Source organism: Nyctereutes procyonoides, unplaced genomic scaffold, assembly GCF_905146905.1.
Source record: "Nyctereutes procyonoides isolate TBG_1078 unplaced genomic scaffold, NYPRO_anot_genome, whole genome shotgun sequence".
NCBI classification, from domain to species: Eukaryota; Metazoa; Chordata; class Mammalia; order Carnivora; family Canidae; genus Nyctereutes; species Nyctereutes procyonoides.
In genome coordinates, this window is record NW_026575120.1 from 6511824 (window position 1) to 6534540 (window position 22717).

A 22717-nucleotide genomic window follows, 5' to 3' on the forward strand; every position below is an offset into this window, starting at 1 on the left:
CCTGAAATGAAATTGCCTTTTTTTTTTTTTTCTTTTAAGGCAGTTGCATGGTAGTGAAGAATGCAGTCACTAGTATAGTTTGGTGTCACTGTCTTGATTTTGTACTAAGTTATCAGCAATTTTGTTACTTTTGTACCATCAGTGCAAATGTTAACAACAGTGAAAGGAGAAAATTTAGTGACACTGTAGACACCTAGGTGTTTATTTATAACTAAGATAGCCTTTTGTTTTCTCAGATCTGCACCAACTGTATTTAGGAGGTATTTTTAGAATCTCTATACTTTCTTAAAACCAGACTTTCAGTTTCTCTCAGCACTACTTTCTCCCCTAGTACTTTTTGACCTCAGCTAACTCTGTTATGTGCTCAACCCAATAGCAGCTATGGTCTTGTCTTAACACAAACTATACAGGCCAGCCACAGCCTTGTTACCACCAGGGGACCCTTACACAGACATCTGAACCCTGCTCTCTGTATACTCCCTCCTCTCCAGTTTTTTATTCTATAAATTCCAACCAGTTTATCTACTCCAAATTCAGATCTCTTGTCTTTTCAGCTCAGCATGGCCACCATGTTCTGCTCTGATTCTAGTTGTAAACAGGTGGTTGCCAAATTGTCTCAGGAAGAGAGTTGAATGATTATGGTACCCATCATTTGAGTTTCCTTTCTTTCAAAGAGCACAGTTTAACACAACTGTTGACCACTGCCTTCAATTAGTTGCTTCATGTATTTTGTCCAGTTTCATCATTATTTACATTAGGGTGAAAGGGCTAGTCAGCTATTGTTACTCTGTCTTGGCTAGGAAACAAAGCCCTCTTTTTATTTAAGTTAATTGTATTTTTATTTCTAGAGATTCTTTTTGGTTGTTTTACAAATTTGCCTTATCACTTTTTATAGTTTCATCTAACTTAGATATTTCAGCTTGTCTTTTATTTCATTAGACAAGGTAAGAATAGTTCTTTTTATATTATATCTGGTAGTCCTTTCTGGTATCTGAAGTTTCTGTGGGTCTGTTTTTTGTGATGTTTATTGATGTTAGTTGTTGCTTTTGCATTTCAGATAACCTCTGTACCTGGTTATCTTGGCTATGTGCTGGGCGTTTTACTATAAATTTATTTATAGGACTAATTTTTTGCCCTTTGTTGAAGGTACCTTCCCCTGAGAGGATGGATATTTATGTTTGCCAGATACCCTGATGTTACTGACAATCTGGGATCACCTTAAAATCAAATTCAAGGCTTCAGATAGTTTGGACATACAGTTTTACAACCAGAGATACAGTTTTGTACTAGAGTGAATTCACATCACTTTATCCTCATCCTGAGGATATAGTGCTTTTTGTGTGGGGACAGTCTATGTTAGGATCTTGTTCAATCAATCAATGATTGCTGTTCCCTTTGCCCTATGAGACATTGAAAGGATAGCTTGTATTTTTCTGTATTAATAATTGCTTTGAGAACAAAGGCAGTTCCCATACATGTTTATCCTCTGGATTCCCATTTGTGCCTTAGTTTTGGGCTAATAATTCTCTATCTCCTTAGCTCTTAGATGGTTTTAAGAAGTTATATTTTTCTTTCAAATCTAGTTCTATTCATTATTTGTAGCCTAAAGATTGGTCAACCAATACTGAAACAAGAAATTGTTGCATGTAAGTAAGCCATACAGTATACTACATAGGATCTTGCTGGTTACTTTAATTTTCATGTTTACTGTTAGTGATAAATCAACTCTTGATGATTTTTTAAAATAAAATACAGTAGTTTACTTTTATGCCATAGTAAGTACTAAGTGTATCTTGAATGAAAAGATAAATGGCTTCTTAAAAAATATGTATAGTAGGGCAGCCCGGGTGGCTCAGTGGTTTAGCGCTGCCTTTAGCCCAGGGCCTGATCCTGGGGACCATTTCGGCTACTCCAGTCCCACGTCGGGCTCCCTGCATGGAGCCTGTTTCTCCCTCTGCCTGTATCTCTGTCTCTCTCTCTCTCTCTCTCTCTCTCGAATAAATAAATGATCTTTTAAAAAATATGCATAGTATATAAATATGTATAGTATTATAGTATTATACAATTATAATGTACCTGTTTCTCTGGTTGAACCATGTATCAACCACAGAATGTCATATGTATCACTTAGAAAAAATGTCTTCTAAAAGCCATGTGTGTTGGTGAGAATCCTATACATTGAAGATTGCAGGTAGTTAAAGTTTGGTCCCTTGGTATTTTACTATAAAATTAGGTCCTAATTGCTAAAAAAATCTAATGAATTTAGTCCTTTGTGTGCTTCAATTTTGGAAGCTCAGTCAAATGAATATCTCTATTCTTAAAGAGTAGGATGACTATGAAACACATTTTAACATAAACATAACTTCTTTTACAATTGAGTGTTCATTTTGAGGGATGGTTCTAAAACTATTAATGAAGCTCTGAAATCCACGTAACAAAGAATTTACAATGTTTTAATAGAAAATTCCTACTTTTTTTTTGGCAGGGTAGCTCAGTGGTTTAGTGCCGCCTTCAGCCCAGGGCGTGATCCTGGAGACCCAGGATTGAGTCCCACGTTGGGCTCCCTGCATGGAGCCTGCTTCTCCCTCTGCTTGTGTCTCTGCCTCTCTCTCTCTCTCTCTCTCTCTCTCTCTCTCATAAATAGATAAAATCTTAAAAAAAAAAAGAAAATTGCTAGTTTTTATAGTGAAAACTATACTAAACACTTTTTGATAATTCACCTAAAAGTCTTCCTACATTTTTAGCTTAGAAAATTCATATTCTATTTCTTTTATCTTCTTAAATAAATTAATAATGCCTGTAATTAAATACAATTTATCATAGTAGCACTTTTTATTTTTCTAGGAATTTGATAGGATGAAGCTTTGCACACATGTAGGAATATTTTCTTTTTATTTGGAACAATTAAAATGATATGAATGCTTTCAATTTAATAGTTTTGAGGAATGAAACAATTTCAGTCTGTACTGTTTGTTGGTCACAGGGTAAAGACGTGAATGTCTCACTGTAGCTGAATGCTCGCACCAGAAATAGGAAAATCACATGTCCTTCTTGCCATAAGCTCTTTTGAGTATGACATTTTGAATATTGTAATCCTACCTTAGTTTTAACTATCTGTTGTTATGCCAGCTGCTTTTTTTTTCCATCCCCCTAAACTCAAAAGGAGATAAATGGATTTGAGATACATCACTCAAACAATTGGATACAGTTAAGTCATTTGTGATTCCAGATTTGATGATGACCTACTTGGTTAAAGATAGTACAAGGAGATTTTGAATGGCCGCAGTAGTCTTGAATTTATGTACTGAATGTTACTCAGATTTTAGTTTTTTTGTTTTTCTTTTAAACCTTATTTTGTTTATTGTTTGTACATTTTGGGAACTTTGCTTCAGACATTTGTGCGACTTTTGAAGGAGAAATGTGTTTTATATTAGTGTCTTTTCAGTGTATATTGATGTTACAAGATGAAATTCTAATTGTATTATGTATTAGATGTCATATTTTATTACTATTTGGTAGCTCAGAACTCTGAAAGCAAAATTTGAAGCAGCCAGAATTCAGAGTTCTACATATCACCAGTTCAAAAGTAGGCTGACATTGTTGGAAGCCATTATTGTTACTTTGCCCTGATGTATGTGCTGTTCATCTGGTGTTAGAAAATAGGGAAACTCCCCCTTAGAGAATAGTGTGAAACAACAATTTGATTGGGGGAATTTCTTGGGAGTAGCTTGGGACATTTTAGTATGTACCTAACAACTTCCACTGATAATGGGCTCAACTTTGAGTTTTGTTTTTGTTAAAGTGTTAAGGTAAATGAAAAATAATTTTTAAAAATTTTTATTTAGAGGGTGGGGAAGGAAAAAGTTCTACTTGAAATAACTTTTTTTTTTTTTTAAACTAAGATTTCAGGTCATAATGCTTTAGATCTTTAGCTATAACTCTACCTAAGATATCTAGAAATCACCTGTCTAGTCCAGCTCCTTCACTTTATTGATCTGGAACTCTGGCCCAGAGAATTTTACATGTGCCCTGGCTCATTGCTTCTCAAACTGTATGTGATAGAAGACCAGTTTTCCTCCTGTCTCGTACGTGGCAGGCCAATAATTTTGTAAAGTATAGTAAAAATGAAATACTAGAAAAAGTAATTTTAAAATAATATACACAATTCTAAGTGCTTCCTCTTAATTTCTGTACTTATTTCAATGTAGCTGGATTGCAAAGAGCTCTAGACTAGAATAGTCCATAGACTGTACTTTGTATATCACTGCCCAAGGTTGGAGCTGGCAAAACTGTGACCTATGGGCCAAATACAGCACACGCCTTGCTTTTTGTGTATCCTGTAAGCTAAGAATTGTTTTTACATTTGTAAATGATTTTTTAAAAATCACCATACTAGTATTTTTGTGACACATGAAAATTACACAAAACATACTTTACTATCCATAAATAAAATTTTATTGTAACACACATTCCAATAAGTATTGTAAGTATTGTCTGTGGCTACTTTCTGCTTAAGGATGAGGTTGAGGCAGGGATGAGTAGTTGAGACAGAGACCATAATGGTCTGCAGAATCTTATCTATTTACTATCTGACCCTTTACAGAAAAAGTGAAGATCCAAAGAGTTGGCTCTAGGACAGAGCATTGAATAATAAACAAGGTTTACATTTACAAATGGGCTCTCGGTATTGTCATTAGCTGCTGGGTAATGTCAGGCTCAGTGCTTAGCGCAATTGCATGCCACTCTGTTCTCATGTAATCTTCCCAGCACTGCTCTTTTATACAAATCAGAGAAAGTTAGCTTTCTTTTAGTTAGAGATGCCCTTTTTCCCCCCAAACTCTTAACTCTACTGAGTTTTGTTTTTTATTAACTGCTATCTAGTTACTTAAAAATGGTTGAATATTTTCTGGTGTGGATTTTGTTATCAGCGTCTGGTTCAGAAAATTCAACTTCTTTTTCCCTTTGGCTGCATTACTCAGCCAGTGATGTTTCTGTACATTTAGGTCTGATGGAAGAAATACCTGGGACTCAAAATCTTTAGAAAACAGATTTCTAGTAAAAAGATTACCACTTTAAAAGTTACCCAAAATAAAGCAAAAATGTAGCTGAACTATAGTGGCAGATCTCAATTGTAAAATAGCAGAGATATAATAGATACTAGCTACAACAAAAAAGATGAACTCTGGAGGAACAATAGGCTTTCAGTTTTTTGCTTCTACCTAGTAAGCTGCAAAATAAATGCTTCCATCATATTATTGTCAGGCCTTGTTAAATTAACATAGTGCTGTAGTTGTTTAGAATAGGGTCTGAAGTTCTCAAAGTATGCAGTAAAAATCTGCATTTCATGGTAGCTGTTACTTCGTTTTCCTGCCCTTTGCATGTGATCAGTGAGCAACTAAGTAAAGATAAAGCTATAGCTTTCAGCTTGACATTTGATACAATGAGGTTGCTTCATGATCAAGACCCTTTACAAGCCAAACCTTCATGTTGGGATTTCTTCTTGGAATTAAAAACAAAAAAACAAAAAACCCCACAAAACTGTTGCCATGAAAGCTTATTCATTATGATGAAAGAATAACTACAGTTTGATATTGTGATACTTTTTTATTCTACTAGCTCTTGAGTCAGTTTGCAAACATCTGGAAAATAATTATGATTGCTTGCATTCAAGGGTGAAATAATATAGAAAGTCTTGGCAGGATCTCTCAGCCAAGAATCTGGCTAGTTTTTACTATTCCAAATCTGAAAGTAGCCAAGATTGAATTGCAAGAGGTGCTGATGTACACTGTTGCAGCAGCTGCCTCCTAATTCTAGATAAGGCTATTCCTTTGTACATTATAATAAAGCCATTGACAAGATGGCTGTGGATTAAGGGAAGGGGAAGAGCTTTATAAACAGTAGGACTTATTACTTAGTAATATATGAGGATTGCCTTCCAAATATTCCAAAGGAATGTAGGTACTTTCGCTTGGAACTGTAAATGAATGAAAATTCGGGACTCATCAACTGTAGCGGCTCAGATATTTTTTATATAACATGTCTTTAACTGCTTATTTGAATTTAATATTTCTGCTTTGTTTTAAATTTATGTTGTAGGATAGTGGTAAATGGTAACAGCTACTGTTCTCCTCTCAGGAGTACACAAAATCTTAACTATTTGAACTGTTAGAATAACTTGGAATTGAACCTTGCTTGTTTGGACTAGTTTTTAATGTATTTATTAGCTTCACCATTGGTTGGGTAGCATTACAGCGACACCCAGCCCCCCAACCCCCATACACTCACATACCAGATGTGGTTGAGAAATGTTTTGGGTTAATAAATTATTACATCTGGATATTACTTAAAATAGTGCTTCTCTCTTTGGGGAGCCTCCATGTCTAAGAATTCTCTGTAGCCACTTTCTACCTAATATAATGTGTGCAGCATTCATTCTTTAGCATATATTATAGTGACTGAGTTTCTATTCCTAAACCTTTTTTATGGAAAGAATTATTGTGCAAGGCAGTTTTTTTTTTTTTTTGCAGCTTGACTGCAGGGGACCAGAGTTGCATGCATTACCATGTCTGTTAAACTTCTTGGAAGCAAGCCAGTGTGTTATGGTGAGTTTCATATGTAAGCAGTGAGCCACTAAAAGGCTTGCACAGTATTACAACTATTCTGAGGAGAGGAAGCATTAGGAAATTCAGCAGTAAAGCAGCAGCAACAAGCAGCCACGGTGGTAGTAAAGAGAGGGAGGTTCATGGTTAGCATATTTCCCGGGGTGAGACCCTGAGCACACAGCTCCCCATTCTGCTGCCTGAAGGAGGCAAACCCAGACCATCTATTGCAAGATCTTTATAGTTTCGTGTTTATGATGTTAAGTCATGTGATAATACTGTACCACAAGTTGCCAACTTTGCTTTACTCTAGAGAGGATCCTTTGCTGCAGTGCTTTTTTTCCACCTTTCTGTTGCTTGCTTTCTTCTTTTTTTCTCTTGAAAGAGAAAAAACTGTGCAATGTATGTTTACGCCTACACCATGCCGAGGCGACACTTACCAGTAAATAATCTTTGTATCCCCGAGGTAAGATACTGTTTCTGCTTTCCTTGCACAGTGCTGCTGCAGCACGGAGCTGATCCAAACATCCGGAACACTGATGGGAAATCAGCCCTGGACCTGGCCGATTCTTCAGCAAAAGCTGTCCTTACAGGTAAGAAAACAGTTTTCTACCAAATTATTTTATCTGTGGAACTCTTAGCTTGATTTTATGAAATTGTCATGCACTGAATTTTATTTTCCTACTGGTGAAGCTCAACAAATATATATGCCATTATCTCTACTTTATTATTGATTGGCTGTATTAACTGTCTCATTAATTTCTATGCTATCATAAGCAGAAGCAATAAGACTTTATTTTTAGAATATCTGAGAATTACAGCATTTAGTTGATAACATGCATTATACACTCATATTTGAGTCCTTTTTTATGGTTTAGATTGTAATCTTGCTGTACCTCATCTTCTCAGTTGATTTCTTTTGAAGACCTTCACCATTGAACAAGCAAGGGCATTTGTATTACTTTATAAAAGTAGTTTTGATTGGAAAGACAACCTGCTGCCTTATTACTCAGATCAATAGTTAAATAAAATACGTTGCTGCTCCTCCCTTGCCTTTCTGTTTGTATTTCTACCCTATCTTCTCACTTGCCCGTGACAGCTAAGTACTTCATAGATAAAGCAATGTATTATCTTTTCATTTCAAATCATGAAAATTTGGGGCTTAAGTATTGGTTTTATCAAGGCAAATGTAAAGAAGCAGCAAAAGAGGAAATGCTAGAGTAGAAAGGCTGTCTCATAATATAGAAAATACTGCTATAAGTGATATGATATTGAGTAACTATTTTCATTGATCTTCATTCTCAAAATGCTGCATTGGGTCTATTTTTGTTTTTATTCTTAGCATCTGAGTTCTGCTGCCTTTGCCTTTTACCTAACTGACCTTTGTAATCTGGAGCCTCTGTCACTGCAGTGCTAACAGTATTGTTTTAGGTTGTGTGAAAGTAAATGACTTTTACCTTCCTTTTAAATTTGCCCGTGTTGGAAGAAAATAAATCTTATGTTCACTTTTAAGTTTAGAGTACATGCTGTGCATTTTTATCAACGATTCTGAGGTGAATGGAAAATGTTTATATATAGAAAGCTTTGAAAATGTGTGGAATTTTGCTTAATTACTCTGCACAGAATGACAACTTTCACTATGTTAAAATTAAGATAATCTCTGCTGAATCAAAGCAATAGGACTTTTCTCAATTAATTGATTAAGTGATTTGACAAGTGAATTAGTTAAGTGATTTGGTTGCTGAGTCAAGATAACATCCGCTAGAGGAACAGAGCTATTTTAAAACCAGTGTAGATAAGAAGAAATTTAAATATAATTTAACACTTTTAAATAATAAAATTAAAATATGTAGCCTCAGGCCTCCTCAGGTTCTGTAGCCTTTCCGTCTCCTCTTTTAACAAAGCAGTGGGCAACAGTAGCAGCCTTGGAGTGGTCTCTGACCAAAGGAGAAATAGTGTTCATTTGTAGTAATGTAGGTGTTATTAGAAATGCTGACCGAGACTGTCTCTGTATCTGAGTGTCCTCCCCCTGACCTTTCCTTCTCTTCAACCCTCAGAGCCTTCCTTGTCCATTTGTGAGATTCATTTAATGCGACACTGTTTTGAGATCCACTTTCAGTTTTTCGAAGGACAAAGTTTAAATATAAATTATTAACAGCAAGAAGCTGTCTCCTAATTTGAAACAATTTCTGGGGGGATTATATCGGCTGCTGTTAGTTTGCAAAAGAGCTTTGGCATAATAACTCATGGAGACTAGATTCCTGGAAGACAGATACCATATCTGTTAAACTTGATTTGAAAAGTATCTTGCACTGTACTTTGCTTAGATAGGAAGATCTTAATTCTTCTTAGTCATAATGCTAAATCCATGAATTGTTCTTTTCATGAATATTTGCTTTTTTCGAAATGACATGCAACTTTTCAGATATGATTTAAAAGAAAAACATTCTGGTGATAGTAATTTTGTGGAAAATACAAGCTAGTGATATTTATACATCCATGTTATATAATATAGTGAAATAACGCTTAAGGGAAATACATTCTATAATGTTCCTCTGCCATGCTGGTTCTCTTCTAAGCAGTTCTTTCGAATAGAATTAAAGAGGAAATATTATTTCCAAAGCTAAATTAAAAAGATAAAGCATTGATAAAAAGAATCTTTTGAAAGGAGTGCCTTAATTTCAAGTCATTAGAGATTATTTTGGGTGAAGTATCATTTTTATGTCACATGCAGTTGTAGAACTAGTACTTACGTTTAGAGTAAACTTTCTGTTCTTAATATTTTTCCTCTTTGGGAATTAATTAATTAATTAATGCAGTTCAATTTGCCAACATCACCTAGTGCCCATCCCGTCAAGTGCGCCCCTCAGTGCCCGTCACCCAGTCACCCCCAACCCCCGGCCCACCTCCCTTTCCACTACCCCTTGTTACTTTGCCTCTTTGGGAATTTAGTTGGTGAAGATAACTGTAGTATCTTCTATGGTACTACTTTTGTGCATTAGCCAAAACTTTCTACAGATGTTTTAACGAAGTGAAAATCTCTTTTTACAGAGAATTTTAAAATATGTAAATGACTAATATTTCCTTCTGCATAAAGAATGCATGGATTTTAATAAAGCTGTATAAAACAACAGTATATCTTTAGTTTTATAGTTAAGGGACTCCAGCAAGAGCCATGTGCAGTTGGCTATTTTAAAGAGAGTAATTAATTGGAGAGGCTTATCAAACTCTTCTTGAATTATTGTATCAAGTGAATGATATACTTAGAAGAAATCTTGAGGGCTTATTGTTTTTCTGTTAGTCACTCTGAAGTTCTGGGCAGTCAACTAAAGGACTTGGAGGTGGTTGTTTGTTTTTGTTTTTAGGAAATAAGCATATGAAAAGTCTAAAATAGCTTATGTAAATTTTATTTAAAAGCATCGTGGGTATGTTATGATTCTGGATTTTAAAAAATTTATTTTGGCCTTTTTCCCCCCTAGGTACAAGAAATACATTCATTGTGAAAATTAAGGAAAATAGAAAAAGTACAGGAAAGAAAAAAAATCATTGTTATTTCTACTACCTATAGAACATTTTGGATATTTTATTTATAACCATTTTTTTCTGAGCACACATATCCCGTGCTCTTCTTTCTCTTTAATCAAATCAGTATTACATATTTCATACTGCTTAATAATAATTTTTAAAAAGATTTAGTTACGTAGGTATTCCCAGAAAGCATTAAGTATTCTTCAAAATGAATTTATAATGACTTTGTAATACCCTTCTATGGATCTACTTTAGTTTTTTGAGCTAATCCTCTAGCGTTTACCATTTAGGTAGGCTGTTTTCATTCTTTATATACTTCCTTGTAAATTTCTAGTCATTTTACCAATTCCATTGGAATTGTGCTTCTTTATCATATTCAGTCTCAGCATCCACAGACATGTATATCTCTCCATTCCTGATTGAAATATGTGAAGGTTTGGAGAATGGGGAGCTTCCCTTTTAAAGGGCTGCATTGCGTTCCACATTTAAATTAAAGTTGGTTGACACAGGAAATGTTCATTGAAGGGGTTAGGGAGGTAGGGCTGTTTGTTAATCCTACAAAGGAGATTCTGAAGGACGCAGTGGGAAGTTGAGTCAGGAGAAATAGTAATAGCAGATTGAAGCCAAGAATTTGGGAAAGGATACATGACCAAAGGAATGTTTATCATTGGCAGACCCAAAGATGATAGGGATTTAAAATGGATGAGTTTAGATGGTCACAAGGTTGCCGAAATCATTGGTCCCAGCAATTTTCTAGCAGGTTGAGGGCTGCGGAAGTAGGGAAGAATGATATATTTGCACCAAAGTGTCTCAAGAATAAGCTTTAACCCGAATTCATTGCACTTCTGAGGAAATCCTAACCTGTGATTGATGGGCTGGCTCCCAGTCTTTCCAGAAGGACTCAGCTGTGGCTCAGGCTAGAGGCAGTGTTGAGGGGTCTGGCATATGCTTGCTGAGTGTGGCATGTTAAATCAACAAAATATATCTGGAATCCTACTTCTCTCTATCTCTCTTTTTTTTCCCCCTACTCCACTGCTTCCTACTGCTTTTTAGATGAAACCAGAATCTTCAGTCTGGTTAGTGAGGACTTCAGTGCACTGGACCCTGCCCAGATAGGTTTGACTGTGAGGTTTTGTTCAAGCCAAAATTTAGGATTCCTTTCTTTTTCTCACGCTTTGCATTCACCCTTGTCAGTAATTCAGGTCTACTGTACTTTTAAATCTCCGGTCCATCCATGTCTTACCGGCTTCACTGCACTTTAGCCTTAGTATATAAGGCTTCATTGTCTTTCCTTCGTGACAGCAGCAACCTCATAATGAGTCTCTCTGTCTCCACTTATAGGAGTTTCTCTGCCACCATTTATTCTTCACCCACTTTTCACTGTAGCTGGAGTGGTCTTTATAAAGCCTAGATCAGCCCTATGTCTAGAAAATTCCTTACAATATTCTCAATTCCCCCTAAGTAAAGTCCAAGCTTTAGCCATAGCCTACCGCATCTGGCCTCTGCCTTGCTTATCTCTGATCTCATCTTCCACTCTGCTCTCCCTGACCTCTTCGCTTCAGCTGCAGCTGGATGCTTGTGTCCCTTCCTCCCCCAGATGCAGCCCTTGTCCATCTCTGGACTTATACACGCTGTCTGTTGAACCTGGAGCACTGCTCAGATATTTACTCCTCAGGGAAGTCTTTTTGTCCTCCTTCACATTTGCTTTCTTATTTTCTTCATGGGTTTATAGATATCTGAAATTGCATTATTTTTTTCTGTTCTTGTTTTTTTGCCCCAGTAGAATGAAAGCTTTACAAGGATTTGGACTGTTGTATGTCTTGCTTATTACTTCATTGTATACAGGACTTGCACAAATACGTGAAATGATTAAATAAATACTTGAAGGATCTGAGTACTGGTGACCAAGGGCAGCATATTTTCCAAGTTCTTCAGATACTCATTAACCATTAATTATTTGATATCCCATGCCTATTGTAATAGTCTTATTACATTTTCTATTTCCTAAACATTTTGTTTTGGATTGCTTATAGTCATGGATATCTCTTAAAACAGTGCATTGAAAAAAATTTTTAAATTGGTGTGATGGGTGAGGTGTGACCTGAGCCTTTTATCAGTAGATTTCTTGGATAGTTCCTTTGAGAACATTTCAGTTCTAAAAAGATCAAACTGCCTGCAGCTGTCACATCAGACTTCTGGATGTCAAACTATGGCCTAATTTTTGCTGTTTTCATTTGGCTTTGCTTAGTTACTCTGCTGCTTTGCATATGAGCTAATACTATAATGTGGCCTATTGCATATTGGGTGTAGTACATTTTTACTGTCATCCTACGTGATTGAAGACTGATTCCTCATACCCTTAATTTGAACTATAAGTATTATTTTTTATCAGTTATTAGCAAGTCTAATAGTATAATATCCCTCCTAGAAAATAAACCATAAAATGAAATTCCTATCTTTTAAAGAAAAGCTATATGTTTATCCACCTCATTTTTATTAGGGAAAATTATTGTTATGTTAAGATAGATGCCTTTTTTTTTTTTTAGAAAAAAATTTCCCTTTAAACAGTAAGAAAGTTAAAAACATGTTACTGCTGAAATAAATCAGTGTATGAACACTCATTTTAAAGATATGTTGAGAATGTTAATCCCTTAACCACAATTCTTAAGGAAATTTTATTTATGCTTTGATTTGTCTGTAATTTTGGACATGAGTAGAAAAGTATAAGATTTTGTTACTAAAAGTGATTGAAACACCTTTTTTTTGAAACTTCAAAAATATGAAAATAATTTAGGACAGGAATATAAACTACTACCTTTTTAAAAAATACCTTAGCTGACATAGGTCATATTGATTTTTAAAGTTACACCTTCAATAAACAATCAGAGCCTTACTGAATCTAGTTAAAATGATGATGATGATGATGATAATTGGCAACTCCTGAGTGCTTCTGTGAGCTAAGCACTGTTCTAAAGGCATTGAATCTCACAACACTAGGAGATAGATATGATTGTACCCATTTTTACAGATAACAGAGGGGTCAGGTTACTTTTATGAGTTCACACAGTCATTAAGGGAAATTATTGGGATTTGAACTCCAGCAGTTTGGCTCCAGAATCAGTGCTCTTAAGCAAAATCAGATTTTTTACTCATTCATTTAGAAGGATGTGGTGTAAAGATATTTGAAAACCTGGACTAACCCATAAATTCAGGGCTTAAATATAGTCTGTTAACATGTTTCTCTACTTTCTTATCTTAAAGATTATTCCTTTCAAAAAAGAAAATTTACCTGATTCATGCTATTTGCAAGACTCATCATCATATTATTATAAAATGAATTAGGTAATAAAAATATCTTAACTAATTTATAGAGACTATTTTTAAGTCTTTGCTCTTTAGTCAGTAGACTTGAATAACATTAATTTGACACATTTAAGAAAAACTATTTTGCAGCTATAAGGAAAGATGTAATTTTAAAGTGTTTGAGCTATTCATAGATAAGGGTACATCAAATAATGTAAGTAAGCCTTAAATGAGTACAGGCAGTTATGTATATAAGGGGAGTTAAGAGGAAATGGAAATAGGTCTTTCTGTTTAGGTAACCCAGCATTCTAGTATTTCAGACTCTTCCCATCTACCTTTTTGTGTAATTAAAAGCAGTAGGCTTACATCATTAAAACCAGCATGATCTCTCAACTCATCAAAAATGACATATTTGTGAAGCATAATAACTTGTTGCTATATATCCTGAGAGCAGCTGTCATTTTCCCCAGTGAACTGCAGAAATCATATAACATCTTGGAATCATATTACATTGTTGCATTTTGAATTACAGCTTTAACTACACCCAAATTATGGCTATTTAAATGGTTCTTTTAATATTTCTTATAATAAAGTAATTACTGTTAACATTTACTTTGTTGTTGTTTTTTTAAAGATTTTATTTATTTATTCATGAGAGACAGAGAGAGAAAATGGCAGAGACACAGGCAGAGGGAGAAGCAGGCTCCATGCAGGGAGCCTGATGTGGGACTTGATCCCGGGACTCCAGGATCATGCCCTGGGCCGAAGGCAGGCACTAAACCACTGAGCCACCCGGGGATCCCCTAACATTTACTTTCTTAAAATAGCACATGTGACATTAGAATTCATTAATGCTTTGGTATTGTAAAAGTTAATAGCCCTATTATTTGAGATTTTTGCTAAACTTTTATTTTGACATAATTACAGATTTTCATGAAGTTCTAAGAAGTATTACAGAGGTCCTCTGTACCTTCTGTATTATTTTTCCCTAGTGGTAACATATTATAAAACTGTTATATGGTATCACAATCCGGATATTGACTTTGATATGGCCAAGATACAGACCATTTTCATCTCAGGAGATGTTCTATAGTTTCCCTATTTGTAATATGTTTATCTATTCTGGTATTGGGGTAATGCTAGCTTCATAGAATGAGTTAGGAAGTATCCTTTAGGAAATGCTGAGTGCTTTTATTTTCTGAGAGAAAAGACTTCTTTTGGTAGAATTCACCAGTGAAACCATTTAGGCCTGGTGCTTTCTTTTTTGGAAGATTATTATTGATTCAATTGCTTTTGTAGATGCAGAGCTAACTGGGTTACATACTTCTCCTTGTGTGAATTTTGGTAGTTGACATTTTTCAAGGAATTGCTCAATTTCATCTCAGTTGTCAAATTCCTGTGTATAGAGTTGTTTGTAATTTTCTCTAATTGGGCTTTTGGTGTTTGCAGGATCTATAATGATATCTCCCGTTTCATTTCTTGATAATTGGTCATTTGTCTTTTCTATGTTATCAGTGTTGCCTAGGAATTTGTCAATTTTATTGATATTTTCAAAGAGCCGATTCTTTATTTCATTGATTTTGTTCTTCTCTTTTCTGTTCTTAGTTGTATTGATTCCTTTATTATTTCTTTCTGCTCATTTTGACTTATTTTCCTTTCTAGGTTCTCAAGGTGGGAGCTTAGAAAATTGATTTGAGATTTTTTTCTCTTTTCTAATGTATATGCATTTAGTTCTTTAAATTTGCCTTTAAACACTACTTTTAACTGTATACCACACATTTTGTTATGTTCTATTTTCATTTTCACTCAGTTCAGTGTATTCTTTTTTAATTCTCTCGAGACTTGCTCTTTAACCCATGGATTATTTAGAAGTATGTTGCTTAGATGTTAAATGTTTAGAGATTTTTCTGTTACCTTTCTGATACTACTTTCTAGTTTGATTACATTGCAGTTTGGCTGATTTACATTGCAGTTCGGCAACACTCCTTATGTTGTCATATCTTTTCATTTCATTTTTATTTTTTTAAAGATTTTATTTATTTATTCATGAGACACACACACACACACACAGAGAGAGAGAGAGAGAGAGAGAGAGAGAGAGAGAGAGGCAGAGACAGGCAGAGAGAGAAGCAGGCTCCATGCAGGGACCCCGATGTGGGACTGGATCCCGGGACTTGATCCTAGGACTCCAAGATCACGCCCTGGGCCGAAGGCAGGAGCTAAACCGCTGAGCCACCCAGGGATCCCCATATCTTTTCATTTTAAAGTTTTTGTTTTATGTCCCAGGATGTGGTCTATTTGGGTACATTCATGGGTGCATGATAAGAATGTGTTTTAGCCATTATTGGATAGAATATTCTATAAACAGTTGTTAGATCTTATTAGTTGATGGTATTCTTGAGTTTTACTGTATCCTTCCTGATTTTCTTCACATAACCTGCTATCACAGGACAGGAGGTGGGAGATGGGGCCTTCCTCAGTTGGATTGTGAAAGTCTGGCATTCTGTGATTTCCACTAACACTATGGTGAGGAGAGGCTAATTATTACCTAGTGGTTCTGAAAGTCCTGCTCTCAATGAGTTTGTAAATATAGGCTTATCACTAGGCCTTTGCCCTCTGGGTGTGGGTGGAACCCACTGTTATTTTGTTTTCTTTTTGTTTGGTTGTTTTTTTGAGTTTTGTTTTTGTTTTTGTTTTTTTGTTGTATTTGACTAGAATAGTCTGGTTATTGTTAAAAGGTTTTCTGTCCTGTTAGGCTGTCACTTTACCGCTTCTTTGTCCAAGAGAGGAGGCTTTCTTTCATTCGCATTCTTTGTCATTTCTAGATTGCCAGCTTCTTCAGTTCTTAAGTCTGTGTGATTGGAGCAAAATGAACTTAAAAACTCACCACCCCATTGTTCCTTGGGTATCAAGATCCCTAATCAGTCTGCCTTTTTCTGTTTACCTGTGAGAGTCATTGCATATTTATCTTTTATGTAAAGCCCAGGTTTTTTAGGTGTACCTAGTGGGAAGAATAGGGAAAAGTCCATCTCCCTTTTCCTAGAAGTAGAAGTCTTGAAATTATTTTTAATTAGTCATTTCTATATGGAGTGAGTCATTATTCTGAAGATTTATGCATATAATGAAACTACATAAATAGTAGGATTTTTGTGGCATATCTATTTTTCTAAATCTGCCTGCTGATTAGACGCATAGATTTAAAGAACTCTGAGTTATGATAGATAGTATTGTACTCTCAGTACTATACACACAGTACTGCACAGAATACCATTGCTTAATAAACACTTTTGCTTTTTTAAGTGAATAAAAAGTAATATTATGATTTTATTTTACAGTTGAAATAATTGTGGCTAAAAACAAAAGCTATCAATAGCCTGCTACTATTCAGTTGGTAATAGGTAAAAAAGCTTACAGTCCTCTCTTCTGTGATCTTCTTTCTATGGTGTTCACTAATTTCATTTACTCTTTGGCTCTGCCCTAGGGTTGACAGGGGAGGAAGGGTGCAGAGGGGGCAACCAGTATTTTCCTAGTTTATCTCATTCAGAGGAATTATATTTTGAAATCTTAAAAAGTCACAAACGTGGCATGAGGTTTTTGTTATTAATAAAATAAGTGTCGTTGAGTAGTAGAATAAAGTGAATCATTGGTAATTTTTTAGGACCAATGAGACCCTATAAATAAAGTAACCAGCTTAGTGTTGGAAAATTTACTGGTAGAATTTTTACAGAATACCATCCTTTCCTGCTAGACACAGTGTCAGTGTCCCTGTCTTACATTACTCATTCATAAGGCTGGGGAAGCTGGAGCAGGATATGATGCAAAAGCTATAAGTCGACTTAAAACAAAAACCTTCTTTGAACAGATACCTGCTTTTATGCCTGACATTTTTCAAGTAGAACTGTCCTTACACCTACCTGCATTTCACACCTTCCAACATGTTGTTTAAGCAGCGAGCAGCATGTGCCAGCTAGTAGGCAGAGGTTAACTAGAAGTGTAGACCCATTTGCTTAGAAAGCAATTTAGGGAAGCTTTGGAAAAGAGGGTTGTGGATGACCATGGAAGGCATAGTGCTCTTCTCAACCCTTTTTATGCTACGCAGAAAAAAGGCATCACAGCTCGCAGGTTTGTGGTTATCCTTTAAGGCTACAGCATTGGCTATACAGCACAGTTAGAAGAATTTTGGAATCAAGAACATCTGCATTAGAATTCCAGTTCTGCTACTTACTAGTTGTGTAAACGTGGGGAAGTTACTTTGCCTTTCTAAGCCTCAGTTTCCTGTACTTTCTCATTGAGAGAGTGGAGGTGATAGTACCTACTTCTGAGGTTGTAGATGGAATACATTTATTGGAAAACACTTGATACATAGGAAACACTCAACAAATTGTATTTCATTAATAATGAGCATGTTTGTTGCTTTGAGTTTAAATATTATCAGATTAGTTCTGCAGGGGCTTGTCAATCATTTGTATTTTTCTTTATATTATTCATATCTTTAGGTTAGTTGTACTCAAAGTGGTGATTTTCCTACGAGGGAAACTTTCATACAAGTTCCTCCAGTTGGAAAACTTCAGGTTATCTACGAGTTCATCAGTAGAGGGTGGGGAAGGAAAATCTTAATAACCAAGTTGGTTGTTTGACGATACCTTTAATGAGAGTCATAAAAATGTATTGAATCATCATGAGATGTTTAGAAATTATCTGTGATTTTATATGATCCCTTATACCTGTCCTTATGAAACTTATGTTCTTATGAGGTAAATATGTTGGGCTGAGCCATTAGGAATATGTATGAAGGTATATTAATAATGTATGTTTTGAGTTTACAAAAATATAGATAGATTGATCAAAATGTAAATGCATAAATGGGGCAGCCTGGGTGGCTCAGTGGTTTAGCGCCGCCTTTGGCCCAGGGCCTGATCCTGGAGACTTGGGATCGAGTCCCACGTCAGGCTCCCTGCATGGAACCTGCTTCTCCCTCTGCCTGTGTCTCTGCCTCTCTCTCTTTGTGTCTCTCATGAATAAATAAATAAAATCTTTTAAAACAATTCATAAATGATATTTATATTCTAATATATACATTTATTTGTTAAAATACAGGAACTTTAATACAAATAAAAACTCCACTCTACCTATCTGAAAATAAACTTGTAAGTTTATACAGAATGTAATACTAGAAAAAAGTAGAAATTGACTCAATAAGCGTTTGAACAAACATAAGAGAAAGCCATAAATAACAGTATACTGTTGAGGTCAGGAACACTATTGAAGCCTTTTCACAGTTTAGGAATTTCCTTTTGCAGTATATTGAGATCAGATGAGCCATAGATCTGCATCAGTATGATTAGGAGGGTAGGATAGAATTCTTTTCCTCTAAAATTTGTTGACACCATCCCTGCCTCATCCCCATCCCCAGGTCTTCACATGTCTAATTTAGATCAATGAAGAAAAGGGGGGAAGAGTTATTCTGTGTGAAAGAACAGATAATGTTTGATATTAGGGACAGCCAAGGGTCCATAGCAGGAGGCACTGAGTCCTAAGTTTGGAGGAAAGGTGAGATCAGTAAAATCTTATGTTTGTTCTCCATGGAGCTCATTTTAGTTTCTAAAGAAGATTTGCTTGTAGAGTGTTTTGTTTTGCTTAGAGAGAGTGTACCTATTTGGGTGGGAGAGGGGCAAAGCGAGAGGGAGACAGAGAATCTTAAGGAGGCTCCATGCTCAGTGTGGAGCCCAGCATTGGGCTTGACCTCAGAACCCTGAGATCATGATGTCAGGTGAGCTGAAATGAAGAGTTGGATACTTAACCGGCTGAGCCACCCAGATGATCCACTTATAGAGTGTTTTATTTCGAAAATATGAATTAGACACATATATTAAATGTGTTAATATAAGGAAAGATAGGAAGTAAGGAAACTGCTTTGAAGAAAAGTATAATTGAGGATTGGGGTGATGATGACGAGGGCATGGATTACTAGACTATAGAATGAAGAGAAAGGGATGAGTTCAAGATACGTGAAAAGCATGCATTTTTTTAAATTGTATTCATTCATGAGAGACAGAGAGAGAGAGAGGCAGAGACACAGGCAGAGAGAGAAGCAGGCTCCCTGCAAGGAGCCCGATGCAGGACTCCATCCCAGATCCTGGGATCAGAAACTGAGTTGAAGGCAGACGCTCAACCGCTGAGCCATTCAGGCATCCCGAAAAGCGTGAATTTGATATATCAACAGTATATGTGTATTTAACTTTTAAATTTATTTAGGATATTTGAAATGGGCCAAGCTTGTTATTCAGATATTTGTGAGCCAAAGTAATATGCTTAAAAAGAGCTTTATATTTAGGAATAAGAGATACTAGTTGTAATCTTGTTTGACCCTTATTAGTTTTGTGTCCTTTGGTCAGTAATTTTCCTTCTGTTTCTTTTTCTATAAAGTTAGAGTGGGAGATGATCTTTTCACTTTAAAATTATTGGGAGATGATCTTTTCACTTTAAAATTATTTCATTTCTGATTTATTATTAAGTTGTATGGTGAGCCATCAATCACAATGGCATCAGAAACACTTGCATAAATACAACTTACTGGGACACCTGGGTGGCTCAGTGGTTGAGTGTCTGCCTCAGCTCAGGGCATGATCCTGGAGTCCTGGGATCGAGTCCCACATGGGGCTCCCTGCATGGAGCCTGCTTCTCCCTCTGCCTGTGTCTCTGCCTATCTCTCAGTGTCTCTCATGAATAAATAAATAAAATCTTAAAGAAAAATACAACTTGTACCTTTACTGCTGGTGTATTCCTGGCATATCTACATTTTTATTACATAATTGGATAATAAATTGACTCTAGATCTTTTTTGTATTTAGAATATCTTGGTGAGTTCCTTTTTAAAAGGCTACTTTAAAGCAGATTCAGCTGAAAGGCACTCCCACTTCTGGTGGGAGTTAAGATACTGGGTCCTTATTGTAGATGGGGTCCGAAAGTTCCTTGGAAACTAACTTCCTAAAGAGAGAGTAGATTGTTTATTAATTTATGCTAGCCGATTTTTGTCTTCAAAGAATGTCATTAATGTGTATATGATTGTTTTGTTTTTGTTTTTAGTCATTTTTAGCCTTTTCCAAAGAATAAAGGAGAACAATTATATGAGTAGGTATTACTGCAATGAGGGACATAAAAAGGCTGATAGTCCCCTTGTATGCCATCTTTTATGGTCTTGAAATCCTTAAATCACAGTTATTTCACTTATTTTTTCAGATCATATTAGTAAAATTAAAGTAGTATTTCATTAACATCATTACATTAGGGCAGCCTAGGTGGCGCAGTGGTTTAGCGCCTCCTGCAGCTCAGGGTGTGATCCTGGAGACCCTGGATGGAGTCCGGCGTCGGGCTCTCTGCATGGAGCCTGCTTCTCCCTCTGCCTGTGTCTCTGCCTCTCATTCTCTCTCTGTGTCTCTATGAATAAATAAATAAATAAATCTTAAAAAAAATCATTACATTATTTCATCTTCCACATGGTTGACCACTTAACACCCTAACTTTTTAGTTTCCTGACTGCTTATGTCTACTAATTTTTCTTCCATCCTACCTTAGCTACTCACATCATGATCACACTCTGCATCTGTGTTATAATAACTGCCAAACATCCAAAATCTTGAATTTTGTACCGTGACTTATACCTTCTCTCTCTCCAACTCTATTATTTTGTACATTTTTGAATTTCATTGAAACTTCCAATCAATAGACTCTGCCATGTTTTTCAATAGATTATCCCTTCTTGTCTTTGCCATCTTATTATCATCTTAGATTTTATTGCCCACCGTTATCTTCCCTTCCTCACAAACACTGTTAAGTATTTACTGGCTCTCTAGCCAGTGTACTCACTTGGCAATACCAAAGTATTTATTGAGCTGAACTATCTGTATTTTATACCTCCAATCAAGAAATGAAAGTGGCTGGAAAAAAGAATGTGTGTGGAGAGAGAGAGAGAGAGAGAGAGAGAGAGAGAGAGAGAGAGAGAGAGAATTGTTTGATTTCATGTTAGTATCATAACCATAAACTTCAAATTGACTTTTATTCTTGTTTTAGCCATTTCTCTCCTTGAATCTTTAGTACCCTTTCTACTTCTTTTTCTCAGTTGACTTATTTTCTCATATTTCATTGATAAAATAGATACCATCAAACAGGTTTTGATTGTTTGATTGTTGTTGCTGTGGCCAATCCATCAACTTAGGTACACCTGTGCTCACATAACTCTGCCTTCTGTCTGTTACAATGGGAGAAATATACTCAGGCATCTGGATGGCTCATTCGGTTGAGTGTCTGACTCTTGACCTCAGCTCAAGTCTTGATCTCAGGATTGTGAATTCAAGCCCCGTGTTGGGCTCCATGCTGGATGTGGAGCCTAGTCCAAAAAAAAAAAAAAAAAAAAAAAAAAACAACAATGGGAGAAGCATCCTGCTTCTGTCTAAAGGCAACCCTCTTCTACTTTTTCTCTGGATTTCATCCCATCTCACCTGCTCAAGGACCTTTTGCAGTTATGCTCTTCCTGTTGGCTTATAATTGTTTGTATATATATGGATTCTAGTAGCTCCCATCTTTAAAAAATACAATAAAAACAAAAATTTTTCTCTTGTTGCCTGTATCACTCTCTAGGAACCCATTTTTCTACTTCCCCATGTAGCATACAAGTTATCCGTGGTTGCTCTTTACTTTCTTCTTATTCTGAACTAAACTTACCTGGTCTAATTTTTGCCCTTAACCATTGTAATAACGTATTTTCTTTTTTCTCCCAAGTTTATCAATAAATTCTGTCTTGTATATCTAGTCGTCACACTCCCTTGTGTGACCTCTTAGCAACATTCAACATAATTTAGTATAACCACCTATTTGAAATAGTCTTCTAATGGCTTCCAAGATACCATACCCTACGGCTCCCCATCCCCTCACCCCCTTAAGTTTCATTGATATGTCCTTCCTGTGCTGATTCTTTCTACTTTGCTCCACATCCAAATACGAGAATGATCCAGATTTAGTTTTAGGATTTTTCATTTCCTTTCTGACATTCTGGGTAATCTCATCTAGTCTACTCCCCTTAAAAATTATCTATATGGCTCTTCAAGCCCTGTATCCCACCAATTTATGACTCTAGTGCAGACCTCTCCTTTGAGCTCTAGAAATACATATTCTACTACCTATTTGACACAACTTCCTTGTCTAACAGACATCTCAAACTTATCATGACCAACACAGAATTCTTTATCTATCTAATGCCATTGTCAAGCTCATCAAGCCCATCCTTTCAG

General features: G+C 35.9%; 1 protein-coding gene across 1 annotated transcript in view; it reads left to right on the top strand.

The window, feature by feature from the left end:
- The window catches only part of TNKS (tankyrase), a 214906-nt gene that overhangs the window by 59083 nt on the left and 133106 nt on the right, over positions 1–22717 (top strand). Inside the window, exon 3 of the mRNA XM_055334908.1 lies at positions 7097–7192. Within this exon, the coding sequence (XP_055190883.1) occupies positions 7097–7192 (96 nt within the window). The remainder of the gene's footprint in view (positions 1–7096; positions 7193–22717) is intronic.